Raw genomic sequence first — 20,931 nt, forward strand, 5'->3', positions numbered from 1 at the left:
TGAATACTCAACTTCATGACTGACAGCATTAAAATGGAACCTAAGCAGTATTGGGGGCAGCCTGAATCAATTGCTATGATCGGTACTTGATGTTTTTAGAGTTGTGAGTTAGTTAGTTTAGGTACGAATGTTTCATTATTTATGTCATCAATTTGTTTGTTGCTGTCGTAGGTTCATCTATGAAACTGATCACTTTAACGGAGTTGCTGAGCTTCTAGAAATCCTGGGGAGGTGAGTGATGATTTACATGAAGTGACATGAAGACACGCATTTATTACATTAAATTTTTTATGTTTGTTTATTCATAATGTTGTAGATTCAGTTGTGGTTTAGGAAGTTTTACATTATTGAGCAAAGCAAAAAAAGTGGCTTAGAGAACTAACTGTCCTTAAACCAATACTCTTTCTTTCTTTTTTTGAGAGTGTGGCAACAGACCTTTTTTCCCACCTCAAAGTCAGATTTTCTATTTTGGAGACGGATTGTAGTTAATTTAATTGTTAGTTTCATGAACATTTGGCGTTCAGTCATAGCTTTGCTGCAGAGATTCAAAGGTTTAAGGCTTATGCAGAGTTTTACTCATATCTTGTGCTTTTTTTTTTTTTTTTTTTAACTTTCTCTCCCCAACTAAGAAGCCCCTCAGGCCTCCTATCTGCTGTCATTTTGGGTTCTATAATTGCAGCAAATTCTCTGCCTATTTCTCCTCTGCCTCAGGAACAGATTATTCACAACTCTGCTTTGCCTCGATCTTTCAGTGATAGGTTAATGCTTCAGTTTTGTCTGTCTGTGTGATCAATCTAATGCTGTGCTGTTGTGTCTCTGCCTACAGCATCATCAATGGCTTTGCATTGCCTTTGAAGGCAGAGCACAAACAGTTCCTGATGAAGGTGCTCATCCCGTTACATACAGCTAAAGGACTGGCACTTTTCCATGCACAGGTGGGAAAACTCCTCCAAACCATCCTGTCTGTTATTAGTCTGGCTACACATCCTTCCAACAGAAGATGGCATAAATGATTCAAAACTTCACAGAAATGATTAGAAATAAAGTGTAACTAAACTACACAGCTGTCGGTAAGCTGTCTCAGCAGGATTCAGCTTTGTCATGATCTAATTCATGCGCTACAGCACCTTCTAGTGGTTTTGAAATGAAAATGTCCTGGTTGATTATTGCTGTTGCTGTTGTTGTATTTTTAAATTCTCAGCAATGTCATAGTGGGAATTCATTAGAATAAATGTCCTTGAACACAACATCTAAATCTTTTCATGTTGTGGGTGCAGATTGTGCTTATGTTAATTCACTGTACTTATTTTGTGTCTTTCAGCTGGCCTATTGTGTGGTACAGTTCCTGGAGAAGGATCCTACACTCACTGAACCGGTACTTTTTAAAAATCTTTCCTCCCACTCAAAGCACAAAAAAGCCCAGAGTACAAAATTAGTCTATACTGCAGAGAAATCTGTAGTAGGTGCTGCCAACCACCCACTCAAACAGACTGTTGAATGTGGGGGTTTTTTCTGACATCGAGAGAAATTCTTAAGAAATTCTCTGTTATATGTCCAGGTGATCCGCGGGCTGCTGAAGTTTTGGCCTAAAACCTGCAGCCAGAAAGAGGTATCATTTCTATAAATACAGTATATTTATGACAGCTGTGAACCTGCTCTTTATGTCGCTTCATGCTATGCACATCTCATCCAATTAGGTCATGTTCCTGGGTGAAGTTGAGGAGATTCTGGATGTCATTGAGCCTACACAGTTCAAAAAAATCCAGGAGCCACTGTTCAAACAGATTTCTAGATGTGTGGCCAATCCCCACTTCCAGGTTGGTTTTTGTTTCAAGGCTTAACATTGTTCCATAAAATCTGTCTTTTTTCTTTTTCTTTACCTAAAGCCTTTTTCAGACATTGAAATGTGATCTTGCTGATTCCAATAAGCTGTTTAAGTGATGGCTTGTTGTCATTCAGATGTTTCCATCTCCAGAAAATGGACATAAGAACATATGAATGAATACATATTTCCATTCACTTACTGTAGGGTGCAATGAGGTGATGGAATTTAAAGCCAATCAAACCTCAAAGGATGGAAAACATGATGGAAATATGGCATTACTGTTTGCTAATGCACTCATATGAGAGGCATTTTTCATCTTTCATTGTTTCAGTGGAGAGGAAGTTGTTGTAAGTTGAGTAACGTTATAGTCACGTACGTTATGATGAAATTGCTAAGTCTGTTTCTGTTTTATTAATACACCAACTTCTCAGCCTATCTTTTTTGTTTGTTTTCGTGATATTTCAGCCGGTTTCTACTGGTGTGTGTCTGAAAGGGGATTTTTCAATCTCTCTTTAATCTATAACCTCGTCTTTCATGATTGATGTGGGAACAGCAGATATGAATCAACCAGACTTGTCTCATTAACCAGTAGAGTCTCACTTAGTCTTCCTGATGGAAAGTGTAAGTTTTCCACAACAGTATTTGAGCCTCACTCTCTCTCTCTCCCCTCTCTCTGTCCTGACAGGTAGCAGAGCGAGCGCTGTACTACTGGAATAATGAGTACATCCTCAGCCTCATAGAGGAGAACATCGACAAGATCCTCCCCATCATGTTCGGTAGCCTGTACAGAATCTCCAAAGAGCACTGGAATCCGTAAGTACTCTCAATCCAGAGCTGTATGCCTGACTTCAACATCATTCACATGCAGTAAAACATGCCAAACTAAAATGATCACAATAACACGGCATCCTGACATACAGCGACGCGAGCGAAACAAAGTGAGTTTTCAATCAGCCTTTCCTGACATGCCCTGTCCAGCGATGACGCCCACTCCTCAAAAAATCGCCTGCTCTGTCTCTATCTGGATGAAATTTAGCGGCCGTGTCCAGCCCCTAAACACTTCTTATTGGTTGAAATGTACACACAGCTTCCTGTTGACAAGCTAGGTAGCAGAGAGAGAACCGAGAGAACAGAGAACAACAAGCATGAAAGATATACTCGCGAGAAAATCGTCACGCTGCATATCAGGACAGTTTCACGTGAGATTTCATCGCCGGTTCACTCGCTGTATGTCAGGATGTGGTGTAACTCATGAGGTATTTAGATCATCTGCTTTATAAAGAAAAATCCATGTTTTACAAAGAGAATCTGAGATCAAAGGTCCACTTACTAATCATTCAGAGCTTTCAGCCGCACCTCCTACTCATTAGCCACTGGACCTTTTTGATGTTAGATTCTGCTCAAATAGAGAATTTTTTCCAAAGGTCAAGAATAAACGTCTGTGTAGAGAAACCTGCTGTGTCTGTATTAAGTTGCTGTCATGTGCTTCTAAAGATTGTGTTTACACGTACACATTACAGGCAGCCATATAGACGCCACCGTGATGGCTTGATGTTTAACACATTATGTGCTACAGTGCTCGGTCATGAAAGTAATATTACTCCCTGCAAACTCCTAAAGTCCTAAATAACATTTTCATAATGTAAGGTCATAACATTATTTTGAAATATGATAGGTAATAAGTTTGGAGGTGATGCCTAGTTGTATGACTCATAGGATTCACTTACCTCAATATGGTTTGGTCTTTGGTCACGACTCAGTCCAGCTCTTTGTTTCTCTGCTAATGTTTCAGTTGGTTCTTCACAGGCCACCTGCTCTCACAAACATAACAGGATTAAAGAAGTACACAAAACAGTACAAATGATGCTAAGATAACGACAGCTGGTCATGTGGGTTCAGAGAAGGCACAAAGACCTCCGTTAGTTCTTGTTAGAATCTGGCCAACATGAAGGAAAGGAGCGGACTTCATTTGGTTTATATTTTTATTTTTATACAGTTGATATTTTTAATGGACTGGTAGATAGACTATGTTCTGAGCCTCTGAGCGAGTGCCTGTTAAAGTGGAGGATTAACTATAACCTGCTTTGTGAGTGCAAGAACAAGCTTATTGTTACAGTGTTGTAAAAATGCACAAATCCAAGAAAATTATAATTAAAAAGTTGGGGGGGGGGGGCTGTTTTGTTTTTTTAACATGAAGAGTTTATTCTAATATAAAGCAGAGAGACAACAGTGAGACAACACTCATCACATTTGCCATTAATTTGGTTACTCCTATGTGAATTTACATGATTGTTATATGGAGATATAAGAAAGCTCAGACTTGATGTGCATTCATTTTGCTTCATAAACAATATTAAATGTTCTCTGTCAAGGTCTTAAAAAGATCTCAAAGAGCATAAATTTGACTTCAAAGAGTTTGCAGCAACCCTGATATGTATTTATTGTGAAGAGATAATAAATGTCTCAATGTGTCATTTGAACACGAGTCCTGCATTGTTATGTAGAAACACAGTAGCTCAAATGTTAAGATATTCGTTTGGCCAGTAGAGAGGTTCACATCTGTGGTGGCACAAATTGTATTTTATGAATTTATTCATACAAATGACAAAATCACCTTCTCACTTAATCTGCATTGTATCTAGTCATGCAGATAGTTTTGCATTGTATTTCTTTGTTAGGTTTTTTGCCACTGTAATACCTTGAAGGTTACACTTGCTTTTATAATTGACATTTTGAAAATTCAAAAGCAAAATTCTTCAGCATCTGTTGCTCTGGATTATTTTCAGTGGAACTATTCATCAGAAATAGTTTTGGTTTTGTGAATTGACCATTCAAACCTTGATGTCCTCAGTTAACAGCGTCTGTTTTATGTTTCACGGTGGTTTTACTGAGCAGGTGCATCTCTCTTATGTTGCAGGACAATCGTAGCTCTGGTGTACAATGTGCTGAAGACATTGATGGAGATGAACTGCACACTGTTTGATGAGTTGACCGCCTCCTATAAAGCAGACCGACAACGGTGAGTACTAGACATTTGTAGATTTGTGGAGTGAAATAGATTGAACACTCACAGTGGCGTTCACCTGCTGAACCAGTCTAAAAAGGGTTTAAAGTGTTGCTGCAATTTTGTGATGCAGAAGTGTAAAACCATCATGAAGCTTTTTCTGTTCATTTAATGGTTTTGAATTGCAGCTATTTTTTTTTACCCATTGATGCTGAGGAGGTGACATACAAACTGTTTCATAAACCGCAGGGCTGAAACCACTGATTGTGTTTGTTGCCCTGTCAGGGTTGTAAAAAGAAAAGAGCTGTGTGAAGTGGGCAGTGGCATACAGTTGCAGTTTTGGGGTATGCACAGACATCCACAGAGGGGTATGTTCAGACACAGGTGGATGATGACATTTACGCCATATTATGTCAATCAAATTTGCATCCCTAGTTTTATACCCATACAAATAATTTAATATAAGAAGAAATATCCAAACTGTTGATGTCATATTCATCATCAACTGTGATTTAAACATTGCTGCTGATACCAGATGTTGTTTTAAATGAAAGCAACAGGCAGATTGTTTTGGAAGTGGATCAGTTGTCTTTTAGAGGTCAAAAGGACCAACAAGTAAACTGATATAATACTCAAACACTTCATAATAATTGGCAAAACGTATTACACAAAACAAGTCATCTTGACTTTAGTTGAAATAACATGACCTTCATGTTTTCATGCTGTTACTGTGTTATTGTTGAAAATGCAAGTACAACTTTGCCTGCGTGTTTAGACACAGGACTATATCCTAATTTAAACTTGCCTGATGTGTTCGGTCAGTATTGTATGTCATCACTATGTGTTTATGACATTTGGCCATGTGGTTGGTTATGAATGCACACAGCCTGGTTTTATGTTTTACAGTCTGTGATGTTGATAGATTAGTGGGGTGGGGTTTAGAAATGTCAAGGAGGACTTTTAATACTCAAGATACTGCAGTGGCTCTCTAATTATTGTGGAGTTTGTTGAAGTTGTTGCTACCTGTCCTGTTAATTAGGGAGAAATGTTGATTTTGGAAACATGAGTGTCATACAGAGTTTGTGTGATCTACTATTTAAGTCGAGGTATGTGAGTCACAAAATTTGCCTCCAGAAGCTTTAAAATCTGTACAATTTATGACACGGGTTAGGGTTAGAAATTGCCAAAAAACATCCCTTAAATACAAAAGAGGAAGAAATCTCAGAAACAGCAACAGAGATGGGATCCCTCCTTCAAGACATGATATGCCTTAAATGCTATACTTGCAGAGTGGACAGATTACACTTTGGAGAAACAGAATGACAATATTAAATAGTAAATAGACTGCAACTAAATATGAAGAATATGTATCTAGGTGCCTCTCAAACAAGTAGGACCTGAGCCACACAGCCTCCTCTCTACCAGAAACACTCAAGTGGCTAAACTTTGCTTAACGATTGAGTTTGTGCTGTTCTGTTCTGTCCTCCCAGAGAGAAGAAGAAGGAGCAGGAGCGTGACGAGCTGTGGAAGAAGCTGGACGAGCTGAGGCTGAGCAATGCCACTCTAGTACAGAACAACAGCCACGGTCTCCAGAGTATCCAAAACAACAACAACAACAACAACAACAACAATAGTAATAATAATGACAACCAGGACAAGGCCACTGACACAGCCGCCGTCACCACCACAGACGACAAAGATCCTGACGTCACCGAGGCAGCCAGTAAGAGCACCCCATGTGCCAAATGACATCGGACGTCAGATTTTTTATTCCCTAACGGTTTGACACCGTGTTCAGGACTGTCATGGGGGGATTAACGGAGACGGAAAAACACAAATTACACCTCAGCAGTATATTAAATCTTAGAGTGACTTAGAATGCCAGCATTTCTTTGTCCAAACACAAAAAAAGAAAAAAAAAAAAAAAAAAGATATTTCAACTTAAGACTATTTTTGGATGTTACAGTGTGGCTGCAGTATATTGTGTATTTGTCTGATCAAAGATTTATCCTTTCGCATTTAGTTTCTTAACTGAAAATGATTTTTTTTTTGTTATATTCATTGTATGATACACGGGAGGGGAGAAAATAATAATGACTTGAATTCAATGTTTCTGATTGTGCTGCACTTAGACAAGCTGAATAGCTATTTAAAGATGTCTATTTTTTAATGTGCTTTTTTCTCGTTGCTGCCAACACTTGGGTGCAAACCTTAAGGAAGAAGGGAACTGCAGACTTTTGGGAGTATTGAGGCAGACGGGACCAGACCCATAATTTTAGACATGTAGTTTCCAGAAATGTTTGTATAGAAAAGGGCTGTTACTAGGACAGTGGAAGATGGTCACCTACTGTTAGAGATGAACGGGAGGTGCACGGCCAAAAGAAAAAAATCCTATAGAGTAATAACCTTGGATATTGTTTGATATCTCTATGAATGACTCTAGTTGGGACCGTGGAGTTAAAACGTGTTCACAATTATGGTAAATGTCATATTTGTGAGATTATTTTTGTGTTTCAGGTGTTGGTAAATATTTTTTTATCTGGGTGAAAACATAAAGCTAATACTTGTAACACAACACTTGCTTTTATAAGATTATTTACACTAAAGTATTGAGAGGGGGCTTTCAAAGAATGAAATGTTAGAATTAAAGGAATAGTTAAGCATTTTTGGGAAATATTGTTTGTCTATTGGTTTTCCTGCCGAGTTAGATGAGAAGATTGATACAACTCTTTGAACTGTATGTAAAGTTTGAAGCTACCACCATTATCTGCTTAGCTTAACTTAGCACACAGCTAGCATAGCTCTGCCCTACGGCCTACCAGCACCCCGAAAGCTCACTAATTAACACTTCTATATCTTGTTTTTGGGCCTGTAAGTAAATACTGTAAGTATTTTGATTATCAATTAATCAGACAGTTATTTTCTCCTTTTTAATCAATTGTTTTATCTATAAAATGTCAGAAAAACGGTGGAAATGCCTGTTGTAATTTCCCAATCAGAAGTTGTTTTGTGTTCAATTTATCATCACGTGAGAAAGAAATGTCACATTTGATGAGCTGAAAACGGCAAATTTGGAAATTTTGGGCGTTTCTGCTTATTTAATTATCAAGATAATTGCAGTTTTTCTGTCAATGCTTACAGTAATTGCAGCTGTAACTTCTCCATTTACCCACCCCTAACGGAACACGCATTAATTCAAGGTGCTGATTGGCAGATTTTGTTGTCTGGCTGGCTGTTTGACTCTGAATGCTACAATAAGCTGCTGGTTGTAAGCTATTGACTGTAAAGATACTAGAGGGGTGTTGATCTTCTCTTCTGACTCTCTGAGAATAAGCATATTTTCCAAAATGTTAAACCGTTCCTTTTTAAAGTAGTAGCTAAAACGAGTGAAACCATGACACCTACAGTACTATATTTTTCCAGAGTATTGATGAGGCAAATATTTTTGAATGTTTCATTTTGCTGATGGAATCTGATGGGATGCAGGATGCGCTTGAGTGTATATTTGTTGAGTGCATATATGTGTATATGATAGTTTGGAGGCTACTTAAAGGGAAATGCCACTCAATTTAAGATTTTATGTACAGTATATTGTTTCTGTGGTCTAGGAAAGTGCAGTCAGTGCTTAGGAACATGAATTAAAAAGACTTTTCGACACAGCTGATTTTGTGTATCCGTAACCTTACTGAGTTTTTATATCCAAACAAAGCTTATTATGAAGTAGTGATATCAAGAAAATGGACGCTTCACACCAGAAGATCCCACAAGATTGTTTTTACAAGTAAACTTTTACCATCCATGCCTGATCACGCTCTCTTTCTCCAGACTCGATAACCTCATATGCGCTTTTGTTTTCCAGGTTGTGATGTTGAGAGTTGATAAGCCTGTGTTCATGAACTCCATTAGACTGCCATAGATCATGGGAACGACTTCTGAGAGTTTTTAAATTGAATGGTGTTCCCGCTGAACCCCGAGTGTCTGCCGTGTACTTTTATGTTAATATTTTAGGTTGAGTCTATCTGATGCCTTTTCTGTCAGTACAGCATTCCAATCTCTGTGACGTTAAAAACTGCGTGGGGAACCTGTTTTGTAATCGCAGATCTTATGTAGGTTTCACCATCAAATAAAGTCTATCTTTCTACTCAAAGGTGTAACAGGCTGTCTCTTTTTTTTTTTTTCTCCCACTAGTGAGCTGAATTGTAGTACTTCATGGAGGTCAACAGATGGCGCAAGTTATTCTCCTGTCTCTAGTCTTTCATCTGTCATCAGCATCGAGCTCATGGCCACTGTAAAAAAATTGGTTTCACTTTTGATCACTTTATATGACAGATTTATTTATATGAAAAATAATAACAGTAGCGCAGATGTAAATCAACAATGCTGAATTTGGTGAACCAAGTAAGCACAATTTTGGATTCAAGTAAAGAAAGATTTATTCATGTAGCACTTTTCAAAACAAGTTACAAAGTACATCACATAAATTACATCAAGTAAACATGATCGTAACAAAGAGATGTGTAAAACTGAACTAATATCACCAAAATTAAAATATATATATATACATGCATATATGCAGACTACTACCAAGGCTATATGATGCTATTCTGGTCTCATTTGCTCCACATCTCTCTAGGTGTTAGTTTTGCTTTGGTGTTTTTTTCTCTTTTCAATAGTAGTGTACACATTTCTCACTAATCCACACACTCCATTCACTACTGATGCAGTTACTCTCCACACCTCATGCCTTTTGTAAATAGTTATTTGGTTTTTAATAAAACATCTAATCAGTGCTTTAACCTGACTTGTGTTTGTGACATAAGAGGTTAATTATTCCAAAGTTTAGGGTTAAAGATTCTGGTTAGCTGATCTCAGAGACAATCTACAGCCTCTTGACTGAGGCATCAGGCTAATTCATTTGCTTGATTTCATACTGTAAAATCTAAAACGTCCACATGAAAACACCCTTTCACCAAATCCTCCTAGTATTTTCCAAATAAACAACAGCTGAACTTAATGACATATGTAAGCAAAAAAGAAAAACAGTATAAAGTATAAAATCTACAGTTTACTCTTCATACCACCCTTGACATGAAATTGGCGTGACTGAAACTTGATTGAGGTTCCAACCTTTTGTTCATGAGCTGCTCTTTTTCCTTTTCTGATTCATTTTATAACATTAGATAGAAGAAAGTCCCTGCATGCTAAGATCTCTACAAAAATATTTCACAGATTTTTCTTATATTTCCAGCTGCATTTGTTTTCTAGACACAATGCACAACCTTTGTGTCCTGCTGTCTGGAAACAACAGTTTGTAAAAGAATAGAATCAGTGCTCATTAGAAAAAGCAGCCGAGAGCTGTTATTAAAATAGAAGATAATCTAAAAGTTAGGATGGCCATTACAGCTCATTTAATTACAAGAGCAGCAACATTCACTGCTTAATAGCCCTGGAGGACATGCAGCTTTAACAAGTTTATTACAGATGTTAACAGGAAAATAGCATGTTATTCTTTAATCATGTAGGCTTCATCACATTACTGGTTTGTTCTAAATGTATTTTAAAGGGATGTTTTTAATAGTCTTATCATGGGAGAGGACACATATTCTTGCTTCATGCAAATGAATGTTTATTATTATTATTAAAACAGTCCAGAACAATGAAATACTGTACTGCATGCTTAGAAATATATGCTGAAAGCCTAACATGACAAACTCAAGCCCAACATGAAACAAGAAATCAGCATATTGACCTGAATGTAACATAACTTAGTAATACTAACACAATGTAGTGTCCAACTTTAAACTTGTAAATACTTTTCCCTGGATCCTTTGCATTTCAAACACCAATAATCTCATACAATGTAATTGTGTCTAACCTCACACTCCATTGCAGGAGGAGGGCTCTCTGTATCAGCTGTTTGCTAGGCCAGCAGGTGGTAGTTGAGACTCTACGTACTTCTGTGGTAACTCAGTTCATTTCAACAATAAATGTAAATAACTTTGGTCATGTTGATAGAACATCTGGCAGGACTTGGAGCTGAATTTATATTATATATATATATATATATATATATATATATATATATATATATATAATATTTTTAGGGCAAGAATAAAGAAAAATAAGCAGTAATCGCTGTATAGTTATTAGTTAGTATATAGTTATTCATAGTTTATAGTTATCAAAACATGCTCAAGAACATCATGGTTAACCTTTTAACACAACCTAACAGAGTTTTTTTATACCTTTATTCAGAGAAGTTTTACTGGAAGGCAGTCTCTCTTTCATGAACAACCTGACCACATTCACACCGTTTTTGGTTTTTCTTTTGCTTACTTTCAATACTTTCAAAACTTCAGTTAACAAGGATAAATATTAACAATGACTTATTTTTATTCAAATGTATGAAAAATGTCTTTCTCTTATAATGCACCTTACACATGGACAGGGACGCATTAACATCACTGGAGGCCCCAGGGCTAAGGAACATGTAGCCTAGGTTAGCCCGTTCATTAATGCACCCCTGCACATGGAACAATCTGCAGAAGGCCTTCAAATTAGAATTCCTCCTCAAAGGTCTTTCAAGGTAAAATAAAAGTTAATAAATGTCTCAGATGTCATTAGACTGAACCACCTGAGCTATTCCTACTGTGATAATGACGTCTAAATGCTTTCTGTGAAAAAGGCCTATTGTGAAATCCTCTTTTGGATTTTGAAGTGTCATTATGGGTAATTTGACGGCACAGTTGTGAGGTACTAAATCAGACTATTAATGTAATGGCACAGCTTACTTAGGGAAACTAAAATAAGTAGGCTATTGTTGAGTATATTGAGAACACTAGAATCTTTAGTTTTTGTGATCAATTATTTATTGTGTGTATAAGGAAAGGGAAGCAGCATTAAAGTCCCAAAAGTGACAAACAGCAAAGTGTGTTTTCCTCCGATCAACACACTCCATCCGTTATTTTAAGGAATCTTACATTGTCTTCAGGATGCAATATTTTTTATGACAATTACTGTCATGGATCCCTGTGTGTAGTGCTCTGCAGTAGTCCAGTCTTGAGGAGATAAAGCCATATACTATAATGATAAATAAATAAAATGGATTGATCATATTGGGCTCTTAGATTGTTTATTCTCAGTCGCTGGGATCATTTTGAGTGAGACATGCTAGTTTTGAGCTGCCCATGAGAAGTAGCCTTGGAGTCTGTTCTGTCTACTTTTCTCTTTTTTGAACACGCCATTAAAAAATAAAATTCCTTTAGCTGAGCTCATACACATTATCTAATTTTCTAGCTTTCTATTCCAGAGAAAGCTTTCCACTGCTCTCTCTCAGCTGCTGTAATTGAAACTTTGTATTCACACAGGTAAAAGCAACATCGATTTATTCTTGTGCTGATGCAATTGTTGGTTGTAATGAGTGAATAAAAAGGAGAAAGGCAGAGGTATAAAAAAGAAGCAGAAAATAACAATCAGAAAACAATGTTTCACTTCTGTCATTTAGCTTTTTCTCTCAAATAGAAAGCTTTACATCACTGTTACTCCTCACCAGCCCTGATTCTCTGTTTCTCACTGATACTCGCTTGCTGTCTCTCTCTCTCTGTCTTCCAATTGTGAAGTCAATCGGATGAACAGTTGTTGAGCTATGTGAAGGACACACATACAGACAGACAGACAGACAGACAAATAGTCCTTCCTTTATATTTAAGCTAAAAATGTTTCCATAAGTGGATAAGGAATTGTTAATTTAAATACGTATGTTTATGTATGTGTTTTGAGTTGTACAGTCTGGTGTGGAGGATTTGTATACTGTACCAGAAAATGTACATGTCAATTTAAAAGACAGTTTTTTGGGGTTTTTTTTAATTAAGTAAAAGAAATCATAATCGAGTTTTTGAATTTTTTTATTTTATTTTTTATTTTTTATTTTTTATTTTTTATTTTTTACATATGATTGATTTTAATGGTTTAACTTGCATGTTTGCACTTCATGTTATCTTTTCACTCACAGCCCCTTCAGTGACTTTAGTCATCTCTGGGACTCCATACCTCCTGTGTCTTCTGAACACCTTCTCCTGAGACCTGACTTAATCCCTCTGTTTCTGATAACTCTATGGTTTGCCCGTGTGTTGAGTTACCATGGTGATACACCCACTAGCATAAAAGTCAGCCACCGTGCACACATCTACCACAGTGTGAGAACATAGTACGGATTTTACCGGCGGCAGCAACATCAGAAACAGGAACAACCAATGCATCTGAACTCCTCTAATGACAACCGGACCGGCTCTGTGTTCACCTCCAAACTGACCCCTGCTGCTGACATGTGTGTGGGACTGGCCATCCTCTCTGTCGGTATGTTCATGGCTTTATCTCCTCTTACGTATGCGTAAAAAAAATCGGAATTTAAAGACTGTCCTTGACAAGTGTGGCCATATATAGCTTAACAAATATGTTTTTGTTTTTTTTCCTTCACTAAGAAATACATTTCCTCTATCTAAAAAGCATCCAAAATTATTATTTTATTATTTTATATAGGCCTAATTACTTTTTTTTTTTTTTTTTTTTTTTTTTTTTTACTAATTCTCCTTTATTTGTCTCCGAATGACTGCATATTTGCAAATGTTGCTACTTTTTTTTGTCATAAGAAAAGTTGCAATGCAGGTTAGACTAGAAATTGTAAATTAAAGCAGCACAATCTACTAAACTGATTTGATAAAGAAAATAGTCGTTAGTTGCAGCTCTAAATGACAGTATTCATTTGTGAGCCAGGTTTGGGGCTGGGATATACAGACATGCTGTGAACGCTGGTATTCTCAAATGACTTGATGACATGAAGAAAATATAAAAGACCACTAGTGTTATCCTCTAACTCTCCCTTTCTTTCTACCACCCCTAATTACCACCTGCTCAGGGAAAATGCCTTTCAAACTCACAAGTGCAAATCAGTCACAGTTCCTGTCAGTCCCTAAATAATCTGATCATATTTGTTACAGTGATAATTAGGCAAATGTAAGTGTGAAAATGTAAGTGTGAAAATGTGATCTCATTTAAATATTATCTAATTTAAATTATGTTTTTCAAAACATTACATTTTGCCCATGAACGAAAGGCTTGAAAATAACATCTGACAAAGTTAGTGGCACATGTTTAGTTTAGTGTCATTTATTTAGCGCAGTGAGTGCAAGGACCTCAGGTCACATATACATGCAACACATCAAGGCCGATAATTGCAGATGATCCAGTCCATTGAACAGCTTTCCTTGGTCATCCCCTCCCCACATCAAGTGGTCCTTTCATACACAGAGACAAACTAAGGAACGGCAGGGATTGAGCAACGAGTTCTATTGGTCCTTTCTAAGTATTTCTACACTATAAGTGTTGTGACATGAGAAAAATGCAAATATCTTCACACAATATTAAAAAAACAAAGAAAAACATATTTAATACACTAACATAACAACATATACATAACAACATATATATAGTACATTTCAATTAAGAAAGATCCACTCCAGAAATGTCTGAATGTCTTTTAATCCTAATATAAAATCTATGAATATGCAAATGTTTTTTATTTCAAGTTTAACTGCTGATGTCTGCTGCTCCACTGAAAAGTTCATTTCCAATGAATGTACACTGGATGCTTCAAGTTTCCATTTTCCACAAGATGAACACTGGACCATGATTGGCTCCAAACAACTTGTGATTACACAAACCATGCTCGTAGATACATGTCTGTTTATTTAACTTAAACAGATGAATGTGAAAACAGATGTGTCAAACTCTGCACATACATCCTACTGTACAGTGAAAATCAAAGTGAAGTAGCAATAAGCAAGACTGATTTTTGATTGGAAGGAGACTTTAGTTTTATTGCAAAAAAAAAAAACATCCAGTAGACAATATGTCAGAATTCCCATAATTCATTCAGACATCTTTCATCCAGAGATGAAAAACAGTGATAGACTTTAAATTGTCTCAGAAAAATCATCTTCAATATAACCAAAGTGTAATTCATACATAAAATCTTAGACACAGTGTTGTTATTCATCACTGAATGTCCTAAATTGTCTTTTTTTTCTTGTCTCACTAAACTGCACAGTATACATGATTATCTCCCAGCACTGAGCTCAACAGGCAGAAAGGATACAAGGCAGGAGGCATCAATTCCCTTCAAGCACCAAATTTTAAAAGGTATTGTTGTTAAACACAGTACCAACCTGTTGTCCATCTGAATTCAGCATCATAATCACAGCGTCAGGGTCCACTCACAGACTGCTGAAACTGACTCATACACCAGTTTCCTTTTGGTCTTCAGCAAATGATGGAATAATGATTCAATTTGGCACATTGATGTTTTATATTTTCCTCTTGGCTTCATCCAGGTTTTTAATGTTTTGGTCCACAATCACAACACACGCCTGTACTAAGGTTGTCCATCGAGTCTAAAACAACAAAGTGGAAGGCATCATAAAAGGGTCACTTTACAGTCACATTAAAGGTCATGATCCAATACTAATGGAAAGAGATTTATACATAAAGAAATATTTATAACAAAGGTGGAACATTTCAATCTTTGAATTTCAAAGTTTAATGAAGGTAATTTAAATAATGTTTCAGAAACAAAACTTGATGTAAATTACATGTAGTGTGTAAGTGGTTGCTCATAGTGACAACTCAAAAGAAAAGTTTCACCCAACTCTGCTGGTTTCTTCGACTCTACGCTGTCTTTCTGCTTGCTTTTTTGTTCTTACAGCCCACAACTTTGAGTTTTGGTTTAGTCTCACAGATTGTAGAGCATTGTTTCCAGATGCAGATAGGCAATGTTAGCTAGCTAGACTAGCCAGCTGGAGAACATAGCAGAGCGTTTAGCAACTGGGGAGACACATCGTTTTGGAGTTGGTGGAGATCAAACAGATCAGAGTACATTTTGAACTTACAGTACCAGTCAAAAGTTTCTCAATCAAGAGAATGGGAAGGTGTATCCAAACTTTTGACTGGTACCATATAGATGGGTGACCAAAAACCTGACTCTGTGTGAATGCTAATGTTGTGTAACTAACATATTCACTATATCAACTTTGAAACCTATGAAATGTTATTGAAATATTATGTTTGCAGCTTGTTGCACTGCCCCCAAATGGCCAAACTGTTGGTTGCAATCTGTAACTTGCTAGATGCCGCTAAATCTTACATGATCATTCTTACTGATAACAATTAATCAAATGACTGTGTTTGATGTGAACAAGGTCACTCATATTGACAAACTCAGAGAATTATAACCTGACTCTGCAGTTTCAATGTCTTTCGACTTGTCATTCTGGTTTTCAGACTCACAACTTTACTGTTCTGGTTCATTCCTACTTGGTCATCAACAAAGTTAGCAACCTGTGAACATAGTAGGGCACTGAACAGCCAAAGAGTTAGTTATTTCCTGTTTTGGTGGAGACCAAAACAGAGTGAAAAGAAAATGGAATATTGGACTTGCGTTCATCAGGTTGACAGAAACACAACTTCAAAAAATGAATGATAAAGCTGCCCCGAATGAGTAATATCAATGTATGCAGTTATAAATGAAAAAAAGAGTTATTGTTTTTCTTCGGTCTTCTGTCTAGTTCTGCTCTCTATTCTGGGCAATGGGCTGGTTCTGGTGATCTGTTACCGCAGGAGGAAGAAGATGGTAGGCTCTGAGCTGCTGTGCGTCAACCTGGCCGTGGTCGACTTCCTGTGCTGCATCTGCTTCTACCCACTCTCCATCTTGTCGTCCTTCCGCCATGCATGGCTGGGAGAAAACATCACATGTGTTTATTACGGCCTCGGCTGCTACATCTTCGGCCTGTGCGGCATGTTCACCATCACCGCCATCAGTATCATCCGTTACCTGAAGACCTGCTACAGCTTGGTTTATGGTGGGATATGTTTGTTGGTTCAAGGGCTTTGCTTGAAATGATGTAGATAAAAGGCTTTTGTTCTCAAGGACAGCTGAATCCAGTTTTATTATTGGTTTTACAGCAAATAATCCTCATCGAAGGCTTTTCATAAAGGTTCTAAATCATGCTCGGTACAACATGCTTGATGAGTAGATGAGAGGCTAGTCTAGGCTAATTGGCCGTTGGAAATAATCTTTAGTTAGGGAATTATTTTCTCCACTGTGGGGATTTACTTTAAAACCACAAAACAGTTATGTAATAGTCTAGGAAGAACAGTAGTTAAGGATGAAAGCAGAACAACTGGTTTCAAAAAGCTTTTCAAAGAAATAGTTCAACATTTTGGGAATTGCACTTATTCGATTTCTTGGTGATTAGATGAAATGATCTATACTGCTCTCATATGGGGGAGCTGGCTGGAGCTTCATATTTATTGTACAAACATAAGTTATCGATCTTCTCATCTACCTCTCCTTAAGAGGGTGAATCAGTGTATTCGCCAATATGTCGAGCTATTCGTCTATTCTTCTTCTGAGTCTCAGGACTAAAGGTGTCAGATCATTAACATGTTTTTGTTGCTTGTTACAGCTGTGTGGCTGGAAGGAGCCAACCTTCGTTTAGCATGCTGTGCCATCTGGCTCGTGGCAGCGGTGTGGTCCAGCTTCCCTCTTTTCGGCTGGGGCGAGTACGTCCCTGAGCCCTACGGACTGTCCTGCACCATCGCCTGGAGGGGTTATCACACGTCAGCGAAGGACGCCTTCTACGTCATCTGTTCCTTCGTCTGCTTCACACTGGTGCCTGTCCTGCTCATTGTGGTGTCCCAGTGTCAGATCCTCTACAAGGTGTCCCGCTTCTCCTATTCGCTGTCAGCAAGAGGGATCCGCAACAACCTGCGCCACACTGAGAAACGACTATCTATGGTGAGTTTGATGATGAGAAAAAAGTCAGATATCTGTAGTGTCCTTCCTGTTTCTGTTACAGTATGTCAGCCAGAGATTTAGACTCGTACACAAAAGTGAAGACTCAAGACTAAAGACTTGACTTGAGACCTGAAAACAAAATTGTGAATATCTAATTTTTTGAATTCAGATCAGGACTGTTACTGACGCATATTTTCATTATCAATTAATCTGTTGATTTTTTGAATAATCGATTCATTGTTTGGTCAGAAAATGATGAAAATATTGATGACTGTTTCCCAAAGCCCAAGAATTTCTTCCTTTACATATGATTACTTGAACAACTGAGAAACATATGTATGCAGAGACTTCTTTTAACTCCTTACTCCAATATGGTATCTTCTTAAGTAACTTCCTTTTAGGATAGTTGATGGTTGTCTCCAGCTTTATTATCAACATCTATTTCTTATTTGAGAACTTTACAAAAGCTACTATACCAGTTATTTAGTTGTCCTTGTTCTGTAAAATAGATTTTTAAATCTTCGTTTTCAAAAATGAGAACAAGAAGGTAATTTCCTTCTGTTATCTTGGAACAGATGCTCTTGTCTGTGTGCTCACACACAGACAAGGTCTATGATAAAATTATCTAACATACAAAGTAGGTTTCTCTTTTTTATACCCTCATGCCCCTGGCTTTTTATTTCCTACAAGACGCACTCGTTTTCTCTCTAACTACCTGATTTATTTTGTTTTTCTGTGGAAAACAACCCAGTCATTCTCTGGGTGAAAAATAAAGACTAGCATAACATAATACAAAATAAATGTCAGGGTCAAGGTCAGACTTCTGTACAGCAATGACTGTACTCGAATTTCTGCTTAAGACGTTAATGCGTCAGAGGTATCAGCAGTCTCGTGCTCTGCTACTGAAAATAAGCATACATATACATGATTTGAAATCTTTCATGTGATCAGTGCTGTCATTGTTCTGGAAATGATTGTCATTATTCACATGACTGTACGAGATTATTTGCCCAAAAAACTGTTAACACTGATTTTATTTTTAGGCTGCTTGACTGCATGACTCTTGCTTTTGTTTTTCTTAAGAGGATAGCCTCTGTTACTAGGAAGAAATGATTCATTCCTCTCATCGAGCGTATGCTTTTTACAGGGCTGCACTATTTCCTGTATAGTAAGTCATTTTCTATAACTTCCTCTTCTAGATGTTCTTCTGCATCAGCCTGGGATTTGTGATTGCTTGGGCCCCGTACGCTGTTGTGTCCTTCCTCTTCATTTTCCATAAGGAGAACAGGTACATGGCTCCCGAGGGCTTTGTTTTCCCGGCCCTCTTTGCTAAAAGCTCCCACATCTACAACCCGTTCATCTACTTTTACTTCAACAAGACCTTCCAGCGGGAGCTGTGCTGCCTTCTTCTCTCCTTCTGTCCAAAGTTGGGGGGGAATCGAGTAGGCGTCACTGCCACAGGCCACCAAGCCCCGTATCCCATCCATATCCAGCTCCAAGAAAGAAGCTGTGTCCAAAGACCATTTGGTATGTCTCAGGAAAGAATTGATAAGAAGAGCAAGAGCAAGAGCAAGAGCAAAGGCAAAGGCACGCACAACAGCAGCAACCGCTTCAGTAAGCCGGTTTACACCTGCTGGGGGTCTTCACCTAAGAACGGTCCCATCATCTTGGACAATAAACCAACTAGAGAGTCCCTGCCTGTCTCATTATGAATGTAGCTAAACAGTGTTCATGCAGGGAGAGGCAAGTCATGTAGCTAAACTGTGGACAGCCATCAACCAAAAATAATGTTCTCGTATTGTTTCATTGGTGGCTCAGAAATGAATCAGGGTCTGTGTTGCTGATGTAAATTAATGAATTTCTATCTTGATGCATTTCTGAGCGATTAAGCAGCAACTCCAGCTCCCAGCATGCATCCTGTCAAATCCTTTGATTATTTATAGTCTTTATGAGTAGTAGCTGAATAGCAAAGCCTGCCCCTCGTTGTCATAACACTGCAAAACTCAATCTAAGTGTTACTATAAACATATAGTTGCTGACATGAAAACTAAGAGGACTGGCTGTAATTACATGTCACTTGTTCAGTGTTACGTTATGTGTTTGTTGTGTGCAGACTTTGAGGGATATTTACTAAGCCTGTCGTAAATTACTATCATGCCTACTATAACGAAGAAGTAAAAAGGCTAAGACAGAAAAAGACAAGTTAAAAGTACAAAGATGACATACAGTAGATACAATAAAGATTGCTACAGTAGAAAAAAGTGCAATTGCAATATAATAGTGCAGTTAGTGCAATCCATTAAAATGTTCAGTGTGATTAAGAAGGGACAAACCTCTAGAATAAAACTGTTCGTGTGTCTGGTCCTGCTGATCTTTATGGACTGAAGTCTTCTTCCTGATGGGAGGAAGCGGAAGAGATGGTGGCCTGGATGCAAAGGGTCCTTCAAAATCTTATTTGCCCGTCTAGTGACCCTGCTGTTATACCAGTGCTGGCAGGCTGCAGCCCATGATCCGTTCTGCCGTCTTAATCACTCGCTGGAGTCTGGACCGGTTCGGCTTGTTAGTAGACCCAAACCAGGAGGTTATAGATGCTGTGAGGACGAACTCAATGATGACGGTATAAAACTGGATCATGAGGGCCTGTGACAGTTTAAGTTTTTTAAGCTGTTTTAGAAAGAATAGTTTTTGTTGGAGTGGAGACAACAGAACAGCCAATGTTGAGAGGAAGGAGGAGGCCCACAGTGGTTGTATCATCAGCAAACTTCAAGGTCCTCACGAATGGTTCTCTGGACCTACAGTCATTAGTATAGAGACTGAAGACAAGGGGCGAGAGGACGCAGCCCTGTGGCACTCCTGTACTGATGATGAGAATGTCTGAAGTATATTTACCCAGCCTCACCTGCTGGCGTCTGCTAAAATCTACATACAACTCTGGCATAGGTTCTTGGACTGTCAAGGTGTTGCAGTATGTAGCTCAGTGGGAGTCAGAAGTTCTGCCTAGAGACCTTTTCTAATATTAATGCCATGTAATGTGTAATATTTGTGCAGTTTTTCAAGTATTTGCTGTTTTGGTTATTAACAAGGGCACAGTATGATTATTGAGATTAATTATTTTATTAACAAATTCATTTCTGTTTTATGATGGATGAAATGTTTTTTTTTCTTTTTGCTTTAATACACTCTAGTAGCTTTAACATTGAAAGAGTCTGTTAAAAAGTGTGGCAGCCTCACATGTAGCGCAACACTGAAATG

At 37.8% G+C, this 20,931-nt stretch overlaps 2 protein-coding genes across 2 annotated transcripts in view; both read left to right on the forward strand.

The window, feature by feature from the left end:
• Positions 1-8,976, forward strand: part of ppp2r5a (protein phosphatase 2, regulatory subunit B', alpha isoform) — a 44,632-nt gene extending 35,656 nt beyond the window's left edge. Inside the window, exons 6-13 of the mRNA XM_053336565.1 lie at positions 172-231; positions 827-935; positions 1,322-1,375; positions 1,559-1,609; positions 1,698-1,817; positions 2,511-2,638; positions 4,743-4,844; positions 6,320-8,976. Coding sequence (XP_053192540.1) covers positions 172-231; positions 827-935; positions 1,322-1,375; positions 1,559-1,609; positions 1,698-1,817; positions 2,511-2,638; positions 4,743-4,844; positions 6,320-6,578 — 883 coding nt within the window. The 3' untranslated portion in view covers positions 6,579-8,976. The remainder of the gene's footprint in view (positions 1-171; positions 232-826; positions 936-1,321; positions 1,376-1,558; positions 1,610-1,697; positions 1,818-2,510; positions 2,639-4,742; positions 4,845-6,319) is intronic.
• A 4,105-nt stretch (positions 8,977-13,081) lies between these two features.
• Positions 13,082-19,391, forward strand: opn8c (opsin 8, group member c). The gene is made up of 4 exons (XM_053336711.1): positions 13,082-13,184; positions 16,448-16,741; positions 17,348-17,679; positions 18,879-19,391. The coding sequence occupies exons 1-4, from the start codon at positions 13,082-13,084 to the stop codon at positions 19,389-19,391; spliced, it is 1,242 nt and encodes a 413-aa protein (XP_053192686.1).
• The last annotated feature ends 1,540 nt before the right edge of the window (positions 19,392-20,931 follow it).

Source organism: Scomber japonicus, chromosome 17 (assembly GCF_027409825.1).
Source record: "Scomber japonicus isolate fScoJap1 chromosome 17, fScoJap1.pri, whole genome shotgun sequence".
NCBI classification, from domain to species: Eukaryota; Metazoa; Chordata; class Actinopteri; order Scombriformes; family Scombridae; genus Scomber; species Scomber japonicus.